Genomic DNA, 11,907 nt, shown 5'->3' with positions numbered 1-11,907 from the left:
TTTTTTTGTCGATAAACAATTTATTAGCTTTGAATTACAAAACAGAGAACAGCTAGCACGGCACCCGTGGCCCCCTGTCCCGTGTCTGCATTTGTAAATACCCTTTTTATAATTCCAGCATCGCCTGGTACACGCAAGCTTTTTGGAACATTTTAACAGCTGCAGAGAATAGTGAAACCATGCAGACTGTTTTCGCAAACGCATGTACCAGTCAGGGCTCTCTGCCACCAGTGTCCAAGCTCACGAGCCAACACAGCAAAGGTTGCACCCGTTTCTCCTTCATGCAAACTTCTAACACGCTGTGAACGCCTCAGAGAAACCCACTGCCATCGAGTCGATCCTGACTCTCAGCAACCCCCACTGGGCTTCCAAGGCTGTAAATATTTATGTAAGGAGATTGCCCCACTTCCCTTGTGTGGAATGGCTGGTGGGTTTGAACTGCTGACCTTCTGGTTAGGAGCCCAAAGCCTTATCCCTATACCACGAGAGCACCTTCTTTAGGAAAGGCCTTTCTGCACACCCCAGGCTGCCTGTGGGGAGGCCCCCAGTCCCAGGGTGTATAAGTTTTTTAAATCCTTTTTTTTTTTATTGAAGTATAATAAACAGACAAGAAAGTGCAAATATTACATGTATATACCTTGATGAACTTTCATAAACCCAACATATCTGTGTAGCCAGTACCCCGATCAAGAAACTGAGGATTACTAATGCCTGCTTGTGTTCCCTTCTAGCTAGTATTCACTCCCAAGAGTATTTGCTTTCTGACTTTTATTACCATGTATTATTTGCATGTCTGGTGTAATGCCTAAGGCATTTGACTGCTAACCAGAAGCCTGGCAGTTCAAACCCATCAGCCACTCCTCAGAAGGAAGATTGGGCTATCTACTTCAGTAGAGATACCGCCTTGGAAACCCAAGGAGGGGTTGCTATGAGGTATGATGACTCATTTGGTTTCTTAAATGTTAGATAAACAGAATTATACAGTTTGCAGTCTTTTATGTCTTGCTTCTCTTAGCATTATGTTTGTGAGAATCATTTATATTGCTGTCAATTGGTCATTGTCATTGATGTATATCATTCCACTTTATGAGTATACTACCATGTATTCTTTCCTTATGAGTCTTTGTGTAATTCTCTGCTTTCAATTATTACATAAAGAAAGAGCATATATTTTAAATAATGAAAAACATGGTTTTACAAGGCCCTCATGACCTGGCCTCTGCCTGCTTCTCCAGTCTCAGTTCTTGCCACGGCCCTGGTTTCACCCAAGTTCTAGTCATACTAGAATACTGTTATAGAATGTAGCCAGCTGTCTCTTACCTCTGGCCTTTGTACATTCTGTTTGGTCATCCTGGGACATATTTGCACCCCATCATCTGTTCTTTAACCTGGATCACATCTACTCCTTTGAGTCTCGTTTGGATGCCCTTTCCTTCAGGCATCTCCTCCTCAATACTAATACAGGTTTACCCCTCTGTTAGGAGCTCTGGTAGCATAGTGCCTAAGGCACTTGACTACTAATCAGAAGGCTGGCGGTTCAAACCCACCAGCCACTCCTTGGAAGGAAGATGGGACAATCTACTTCCGTAGTGGTACTGCCTCAGAAACCCAAGGAGAGGTCGCTATGAGTCGGGTCCAACGCGACGGCACATAACAACAGCAACAAACCCTCTGTAGTGTCTCTTGTATGCATCTCTCAGGAGACTGCAGGCACCTTAGGGGAGGGGCTATGCCCCTAACAAACTTTTTGTTGTACCCTCAGTGCTTAGTGCAAAGCAGGCACAGGTTTAGTGGAACACGTTTTTTTTTTTTTAATTGTGGTGAAAAACATACAAAACATTTTTTTTTTTTTTAGTATCTGCTTAAATAGTTTCTTTTAGAAGGATCAGCACAAGGCTGGTTCCTATGAGGCGAAGGTTAAAGATGTCCCAAATGTCCAACTTTCCCAAACTGTTCTGGCACTCCATCATCTCTGACATCAACTACTCCTCCTCCCCTCACTACTCTCCCTCCTGTCTTATGGTTCTTTATTTGGCTGTAATGTCTCACAGAATTCACACATCCAAGGAAATGGCTCATGTGGTGGTGGTGGAGGCTGAGAGGCTAGAAGGCAGGCAAGTCCCGAGTCTTTGGGTAGGTCTGGAGGTGCTAGCGAACCCACATTGGCAGGTCAGATGACTGGCTGCTGTCTCAAGTCCAGGGCTGAGATGATGATGAACCAGCTGTAGGACTGGAACAACAGAGAGAACTTTCCTAGAATGTTAACATATATACCCTCAAGGAAGCTATAGGTGGTGACTTGAATCACACCCTCCAGCAAGGCAGGACTCAAGATACATCCCACCCTAAACAGGCATGATTTACAATACATCACAAGATGGAGGACAATGGCTCAAACCAAAAAACAAACAAACAAACTCACTGCCTTCAAGTGGCATCCAACTCACAGAGATCCCTCCTTGGGTTTCTTAGGCGGTATCTCTGGTAGCATAGTGCCTAAGGCTCTTCACTGCTAATCAGAAGGCTGGTGGTTCAAACCCACCAGCCACTCCTCGGAAGGAAGGAAGAGCAATCTACTTCCATAGTGATACTGCCTCGGAAACCCAAGGAGGGGTCGGCTATGAGTTGGGTCCGACTCGATGGCACATAACAACATCACTACAGAAATATAAAGCAACTCATGGCACTGCAGAACCTCAAGTAATTTGAGGTAGAACATAGCTAAACCACGGATGGGACTTTCTTAAACATTCTTCCTTCTCTTTAAGATTCAGTGTCCAACATGGAATTTTTACTGATGAGAATTTTTTATTCTTTAAAAGTTGTGTGGTTAAAAGAAAAAAAAATGGTTGAGAGCCATAATCAAAGATGAGAGACTCCTGGGCTCAATTGTAGCTAATATGAGGCTGTGGGAACCTTTTGACCACATTTATTCATTAGTTGGGGATTGATAGATTTACAGCTTCTGTAAGCCATTGGGCTGAGATGTTAGAACAATTCAACTCACTGACATTTAATCAAATTTGACTCATAGCGACCCCATTGGGCTTCCAAGCCTGTAAATCTTTATGGAAGCATACCACCCCATCTTTCCTCTGTGGAGTGGCTGGTGGGTTCAAACCACTGAGCTTTTGGTCAGCAGCCAAATGCTTTTACCTACACCACCAGAGCTCCTATTAGAACAACTAAGAATATCTAAATTCTCAACCTTGCAGATTAGTCTCCCACCCATATCTCCTCAACACCTTTCTCTTCTGAACAAAAACCAGTAGTGTCCCTAGAAATTTTGGGTTCTTGGGAGAATGAATGAATGAATGAATCAGAAAGAGCCCTTTACTCTCCATGAGTCACAGAATGAACAGATGTCCTTCCCACCACCTGCACTGGTGAGGCCATTTGGCCACTGTATTTCTCTTATGCCAAAAGGAAATGGGAAATTTAGGATTCTTCTCCAAAGATCACAAGAATAAAAATTTGATGATGTAGTTAATTGGGTAATTCTTTAGAAATTCATTTTTTAAAAATAAACTATTTATACTATCTCTACAAGAAGTGCTTTGGAAGATAGGACTACAACTGGTAATGTGCTGGAGCTAGCTTGAAATGCAAGCCAATTGTGTGCATCTCTTCCTGACTCCATGTTCAGTAACTTCTTCTTGATAGTTTGAAATTGTCCGTATTGTGAGTATTTGCTATGGCAAATGCTACCAATTAAGGTTCCCTCCCGCCCCCCGCAAGGAGCTGGTTGTTTAACATTTACCAGCAAGTCACTGACTATAGTAGTAAACAAAACAGAAAAAAATTCTTGCTCTTACAGCAAGTTGGGGATTGTTATAGATCGAATTGTGTCCCCCAAAAATATGTGTTGTAAATCCTAACCTCCAGGCCTGTGAGTGGTGGTGAACATTGCAATTCTAAAAAGAGCAATCTGGAAAAGCCTCATGAAAACGTAGTATCTGAGCATTAATTTGAAGTAGAGGAGGGCGCAAATGGTGCATACAGCTGGGAGAAGAGTGCTCTAGACAGAGACAACTGCAAATAGGCGACGTGAGGCAGGAATGCTGCAAGGGGGCTGCTAGAAGTGGAAGTAAGTAAGGGGTATAGGAGTTAAGATCTTAGAAATAGTGAATGAAGGGAAATGGGTTGGGCGGAAGGCTAGGGGACCCTTGGGAAGACAAGAGAATTTAACAAGGGCAGTTGCAGTATTCTACAGAGTTTAACTATTAAGCTACCAAATGTTACTTTGTTGTCGAATTCCTTGCTGAATTAAAGATGACCTTTCTTTCCTTAGGCTGGTTTAGCCTCTAGATCTGCATTATCCAACACGATAGCCACTAGCTATGTGTGGCTATTTAAATTTAAATAAAATTAAGAATTCAATTTCTTGGCTATACCAGCCACATATGAAGCGCTCAGGAGCCACACTTTGGACAGCACAGATATACAACATTTCTATTATTACAGAAAGCTCTATTAGGCTGCTCGAGATAGCAAGTCTTTCTGGGGTTCCTATAGGCTGGACCCTGATTCCTAGCTTTCTTTTGGATGAAGCATTTGCACTAGCTGACCTTTTGGCAAGAATACATTGTTAGAGGCACCTAGAGCTGTTTGCTTTCTGCTTAGATTGTAAGTTTCTATTTCAGGGTCTTCTGAAAGTAGGTACACATAACACCTGTAATCTTCTCTAGTGACAAGCTCCAGTTCATTTATATGTTCATAAAAAGTGAGTGGTCACTGGCTATTATCCTGCTTCTTGTGAAAAGTAAGGAAGAAAAGTACTGGTCAAAATGGCTCAAATTACAGCATACCAAAAAAACCCAAACCTACTGCTTTCAAGTAGATTCCAAATCATAGCAACGCCATGTGACAGACTAGAACAGCCTGGCCTACAGGATTTCCATGACTAAAATCTTTAGGTAAGCAGCTCACTTCTTTCTCCCTAGGAGCGGCTAGTGGGTTTGAAGTGCTAACTTTTTAATTAGCAGATGAATGCTTTAACCAGTGTACCACCATAATTTATTCTGTGATTATCTTCTATATTAAGAATTTGTATTATATCTCAGATATAAATTTATCATAGTCAAGAAATGCCAAACAATCTCTTCATCTTTCCTGTGGAGTCCCTAGTTGGTACAAACAGGTAAACTGCTTGGCTGCTACTGAAAGGCTGGAGGTTCACGCCTACCCAGGGGCACCTTAGAAGAAAGGTCTGGCAATCTGCTTCCAAAAACTCAGCCACTGAAAACCCTGTGGAGCACAGTTCTACTCTGATATAATGGGATCACCATGAGTAGGAATTAACTTAATGGCAACTGGGAAAATATCGCTTCTGTAAGAAAGGATGCTTTGTAGGGTAAACTCAGGGTTGTTCCCCAGTGCACCCATACCAAATACATTGTGGGGTTGTTTAAACTCAGGGACTTTTGCCCAGCTGTATGATAAAGTGAAAGCAGTCTCTAAACTTCATAAAAATGACAATTTTTCTGTGAGTTTCTAAGTTGGCTAATTTGGAGCAGGATGATTCATAAACAACTGGAAGCTTGTTCTCTATATTCTTCTAGAGATAGGACTTTTGGGGGAACATGTGTTCCCTGGGCTAACATCTGTAGTTCTATTTAAATAAATAAATAAAAACTCACCACAGTTGAGTCGGATCCAACTCATAGTGACCCCTACTTGGGTTTCCGAAGCAATATCACTACGGAAGTAGATTGCCCAACCTTCCTGCTGAAGAGTGGCTGGTGGGTTTGAACGACCAGCCTTCTGGTTAGCAGTCAAATGCCTTAGGCATTACACCATGCAGTTACGTATCTGGGTTGGGGCTGGCTCATAATGGCCAAAACCTCCCCAACTTTCCTCATTGAGTGCTCTTTTCCCTCCTTCTTCACCAAAAGCAGCCCAGAGTTCTACAGACTAGATTTTCCCTCCCTTCAAACTTACCTTTGGAAAGACTCTGAGTACATTCATGCTAAAATGTAAATGACTGATAGGGCTTTCTGGTTACTTCTCCCAGCGGTAATTTTGTGAGAACTGAGCCAGTCTCCTTGTTGGTTTAAATCAAAATAATAAAGTTCTAATTGTGACATTTCAGGGAGCTCTGGTAGCATAGTGCCTAAGGCACTTGACTGCTAACCAGAAGGCTGGCAGTTCAAACCCACCAGCCACTCCTCGGAAGGAAGATGGGGCAATCTACTTCCGTAGTGATACTGCCTCGGAAACCCAAGGAGGGGTCGCTATGAGTTGGATCTGACTCAACAGCATGTAACAACAACAAACAACAATTGTGACATTTCAGACATCGGCTCATTGTCTTTCTACCCATTACTGTCGAGTTGATTCCAATTCATAGTGACCCTATAAGACAGAGCAGAACTGCCTCATAGGGGTTCCAAGGCTGTAAGCTTTAGGGAAGCAGACTGCCACATCTTTCTCCCATGAAGCAGCTGGTGAGTTTGAACCAATGACCCTTTGGTAGGTAGCCAGGCACTTAAATACTCCTTAGCCAAGGCTCCTTAGCACTTTTTCTCAAAAAACGAACTCACTGTCATCTAGTCGATTCTGACTCATAGCGACCCTATAGGACAGAATACAACTATCCCATAGTTCCAAGGCTGTAAATCATTACAGAAGCAGACTGCCTCATCTTTCTTTCACAGAGCAGCTATGAGTCGGATCTGACTCGACAGCACATAACAACAATAAACAACGATTGTGACATTTCAGACATTGGCTCATTGTCTTTCTACCCATTGCTGTCGAGTTGATTCCAATTCATAGTGACCCTATGGATTGGAACCGCTGACCTCTGGTTAACAGTGGAATGCTTTAACCTCTGTGCCACCAGAGCTCCTTAACATCTTTCTAAACTCAAAAAACCAAACACACTGTCATTGAGCTGATTTGACTCATAATGACCCCTCCTTGGGTTTTCCAGGCGGTATCTCTATGGAAATTGATTGCCCAACCTTCCTTCTAAGGAGTGGCTGGTGGGTTTGAACTGCCAGCCTTCTGGTTAGCAGTCAAATGCCTGAGGCACTATGGCACCAGAGCATCTTTCTAGTGCCCCTGAAACAACATCATGTTTATAGTTAGGGCATCTCTACATCCAGTTTGCCTAGACAGTCCTGAATTATGCCTTGCATATTTATAAATAATGTTCCTGTTCACTCTCAAAATATCTGGATGGTAAATTAGTCACCTTTCTCTGCCCAAAGCCTGGTGGAAAAAGGCAAGGCAGAGTCTTCTCAAAATTACTTCCTGGAGTTGCCTTTCTCTAATAATCTCTATGCCTTTCTCTTTTTCCTCAAACTCCATTCCCCAATTGGGAAGCATCAAGAGAAAAATGACAATGCCTTGAAGTATTATTTTTTTTCCAGCAATTAGTTAAATAATATAATAAAACTTGGCCCTTGAATAAAATCCTAAAGGATCAAATCTTTCCTAGACTATTCCTTACCAACTTAATAATCTTATTTTCAAATACTTCCCCTTTATGTTTATTTAGGTAAATGTGTCTTCTGACAATTCCCTTTTTTGAGTTATTTCTTCAAATTGGCATTTTGATCGACTTGATTCCACTTTCTATTTCTAGAACTGTCATGCCTTAATTCACAGATTGTTGTCCACAGAGCATGCAGTTAGAGTTTGTTATGATCTTGCCTGTGGGCCCCTGCATCTTATCTGAGATAAGGGCCTGGAGTATTTGGCACCTACAGAGTTTATTCCCAGCTACTCCAGCCTAGAGGCAAACTGTAACACCAGTCACTAGCTGAGAGCTACACCTGCATGCATATAAATGACATTTTAAAGAGGAAGAAAGTATAAAGCCACAAAGTCATAATGTTCTGTCAGAATTAGACTGGAACTATAAAAAACACAGAGTGCAGGCATTTGCATTTGAGCTGTTCAAAGTTCTCTATTGGTTATTTATGCAAGTATATGATTCATTTGGATTTTTTTAATATCAGATGGCTGTTTTAACTGTTGTTATTGCTTGTACAGCTGTTTTCCTTAAAAATATTGGGTCTATAGCTCATAACTTACTTTTGTAAAAAGCTGGGCCAAAAGGGATTTGTCTTGACATCTTGCTAAGCACTTTATAGATTTTCCAAATTTAAGCATGACCTAAGAATTTTCATAATTTTGCCCCTGTTGCTCTTTGATACCAACTGGTTAGAAATTAACCTGTTTAATGACCTTGGGAACAAAGGGTTAAATGCTAGCATCAAGGTTAATTTAAAAACAACAGTTGGCCTCCTGTGCAAACACTCTTCCATTTATGGATACACTTTTTTTTTTTTTTCCATTCCAAATGCCAGTTTACAATTCAGTGAGCTAGTTTTCTATTTATAGTGGCTTCACCTCAAATGTTATCTGTCAAACATCAGCAGTTATTTCTAAAATATGAAAAGGGTATCTCCTTCACCCCAGAAAAAACTACATTAATCAAGAAAATGATCTCCACTAGTTTAGTAGTGACAATATGAAAACCATTAATTCAAATAAGAAATTTATCTATTGTTTATAGTCTAGCACTTCATCAACTGAAGAACTTAATAAGACAAAGTAACAGTAAGTAGAAATAAAAATGAAAGAAAAAGTATAACTGCCTAGGTAAAGAAAAGGAAGGATGCATTCTAACTAGACAGAAAGATGACATCAATTTTAATAACTAAAATCTCCCAAACTTGTAGCAGTAGTTAGAGACAATGGCTGTGGTCTAGGAAGGCTGAGTACTCAGGCTGACTATGATTTGAAGGGTTCCATAGCCTAGGCTCTAACTCAGTCTTGGAGGCCCTGAGAGTCAATTTGGTCAGGACATCTGCCAGAAATCACAAGACCTTGCTAATGAATAAGAATTTTCATGTATTGGTTTTCTAATGTAAAATTTTTGTATCTATATATGTATATGAGTATATGTGTTTATTTATCTATTTATATTTTACATGCAGATGGTTGAGTTAATGGCATTCTTCAGTTCTTGGTATTTTATTATTATTGGTCCCATTAAGAGCCCTTTTATTTATCTATATCTATCTATCCATTCATCCACCCATTCCTTTTTATAATTGTACTCCACTCCCATTTCTCTACTCCCATAGACAATTTAAGGAGCTCTGGTGGTACAGGACTTAACACATTTGACTGCTAACCAAAATGTTGGCGATTTGAACCCACCAGCTGCTCTGAGGGAGAAAGATGTGGCAGTCTCTTCTGTAAAGATTTATAGCCGTAGAAACCCTATGGGGCTGTTCTACTTTGTCCTATAGGGTCACTATGAGTTGGAATCAAGTCAATGGCAGTGTGGTTGGTTTTTGGATAGGAAATTTGGTGTCTCTGGGTGAGGCAAATAGCTAACACTCTTGGCTGCTAACTGAAAGGTTGGAGGTTCAAATCCATTCAGAGGCACCTTGGAAGAAAGGTTTGCCAGTCTACTTTCTAAAAAAAAAATCAGACATTGAAAATCCTATGGCGCTCAGTTCTACTCTGACACACACAGGGTTGCCATGAATCCAAATTGACCTGACAGCAACTGGTTAATAGGCAATTTAATGTGTATCTTTTCATTTGGATTTGGTTTGCAAATTTTATATTGTTTTGTTATGATTGTATGTTTAATTTATATGAATAGTATTACAGTATATATCTTTGTTACTAGGCATTTTGTTTTAAAGATCCATTCATGTTGTGATTTGTATATCTAATCCATTGTTTCCAATTGACTGACTTTCTCAATTATGGCTGCCCAGGTTGCCTCTAACTCCCCACTACTATAAACAAGGCTTCAGTGAACACCCTCTCACATGTTCCCTGATAGGTCAGTCTAATTGCTGTAAAATGATATCTCATTTTTTAAAATTGTATTACTCTGAATACCAGTGATTTTGAACATCTTGTCAAAAGCTTGTTAGCTTTGGAGTTTCCTTTTCTGTAAATTTGCTTGTTTTTAAACCAAGTAATGTTCTTTTTCTTGTTCATTCACTGAAGTCCCTTGTTTATTCTAGATATTAATCCTTGTTGGTTCTTTAGTTGAAAATATCTTCTCTCATTCTCTCATCAGTCTGTATTCAAGATGAGCAGAAGTACCTTAGTTTGATTAAATTATTTTTTTCTTTATGGCTTATGTTCTTGTATTTTGTTTAAAAACTCATTTCTATAACTTCATCTTAACGTCATAGCTTTCCTTAACTTCATAGCTTTATCTTTCATAAGTCTGTACATGACGTGGTTTCCATATATGATACTGTTTGTTGTTGTTCCAAATCCACTTCCATGAGTTGATTCTGACTCATAGTGACTCTATAAGACAGAGTAGAAGTGTCGCATAGAGTTTCTAAGGCTGTAATCTTTATGGAAGCAGACTGCCACATCTTTCTTCTGCAGAATGGCTAGTAGGTTCAAACTGCTGACCTTTCCGTTAACAGCCAAGTGCTTAACCGCTGAAGCACCACAATGATTAAATGAGACAGTCTATATAAAATGAGTGGCACATTGCTTGATACATTTTAAACACTCACTGTTAGCTATCTTTACTAACAGCTAAACCCACTGCCATTGAGTCGATTCCAACTCAGCGACCCTATAGGACAGAGCAGAACTGCCCCATCGGGTTTCCAAGGCTGTAAATCTGTAAGGAATCAGACTGCCTCATCTTTCTCCTGCAGAGCAGCTGGTGAGATCCAACCACTTACCTTTTGGTTAGCAGCCAAATTCTTAACCACTGCACTCTCAGAGATCCTTACTGGACTCTGCAGGCATCCTGAGTGTAAACGGTGAAGCTGGAGTACAAATGCAGTGCTCAGTCTTTCCAGGATGGAAACTGGGTGTTTCCAGGATGTCTGTGAGGTGAGGCTTTTATTGTCATTGCTGCTGCCAGGAATATATGTGAGACTAGTTACAGTAGCTGCTTTCCAAAGAATTTGACAATGAACAACTTATACCTACAAACAACAGGCTTGATTTTATTTTTTTAACTTCCTTAAGCTCAATGATAGGAGTCATTGTTTATAAATGACAAGGTTTGTTTAGCTGGATAGCCACAATACAGGTGTTGGAATCAACTTAATGGCACACAACAATAATGAAAGCAATGCATATTGGGAAAGACTGTAGGACAAAAGTGAGATTAAAGAAGGAAGACACTTTAAAGCTTGCTTACAGGGTGACTGCAATAGGACAACTAGTTGGAATATTTGTAAACATGAATACTGAGTCATCAAATGTTTAAGGTGATATCCTGTTGATTACGTTAGCACAATAAAATAATGTGTGCATACCCTGCATGCCTTGGATGCCGTTTATCTATATCTTATAAAAATATAAGAGCCCTGTGTAGTGGTTAAGTTTGTGTGTCATCTTGGCTGGGCCTGGTCAGCTGGATGTAGTATTCCCCATGGTAAGACTGGTAGTCAACTCCATGGTAGAATCTACTGGGAGCAGCTGAGTAGCTAGCTGCCTTTGGGATGTGGTCTGCTTCCTGTATATAAGAAACAGCTTTGGGAATGGTCTCTAGCTTGAACCCTGCATGTAGCCATGTGTTGTAGCCTGCCATGCTCTGCCGACCTTGGGACTTTCGATGGACTTGAATTAATGGCCTGCTGTGTGGTTTGGTAACATCGGGACTGTGCCAATTTATTTGTTGACCTTGGGCTTGTTAGCCTCAGCGGCCAGTAGCTGCCTGAGTGAAGAGATGCCTCTAGCTTCAGTGGGCCAGGAGCAAGAGGCAGAGCTGAAGCCCAAGGTCGAGGGGCTTTCACCCAGCCCCTAGAGCCTGGCATTTGGAACTTGGACTTATAGCCTCCCGAACTATAAGAGAATAAACTCCTGTTTGTAGAAGCCATCCCATTGATGGTATATTTCTTGTCAGAGCAGCAGTAGTTAACAAGAACACCCTGAAAGCATTAACTT

General features: G+C 40.8%; 1 protein-coding gene across 1 annotated transcript in view; it reads right to left on the bottom strand.

Moving 5' to 3' along the window:
• The window catches only part of SPPL2A (signal peptide peptidase like 2A), a 117,691-nt gene extending 116,331 nt beyond the window's left edge, over positions 1-1,360 (bottom strand). Inside the window, exon 1 of the mRNA XM_042783692.1 lies at positions 1,321-1,360. Coding sequence (XP_042639626.1) covers positions 1,321-1,360 — 40 coding nt within the window. The remainder of the gene's footprint in view (positions 1-1,320) is intronic.
• Between the last annotated feature and the right edge of the window lie 10,547 nt (positions 1,361-11,907).

Source organism: Orycteropus afer, unplaced genomic scaffold, assembly GCF_000298275.1.
Source record: "Orycteropus afer afer isolate SDZICR_OR568_19922 unplaced genomic scaffold, OryAfe1.0 scaffold00026, whole genome shotgun sequence".
Taxonomy (NCBI): Eukaryota; Metazoa; Chordata; class Mammalia; order Tubulidentata; family Orycteropodidae; genus Orycteropus; species Orycteropus afer.
This window is presented reverse-complemented; position numbering and strand designations above follow the sequence as displayed.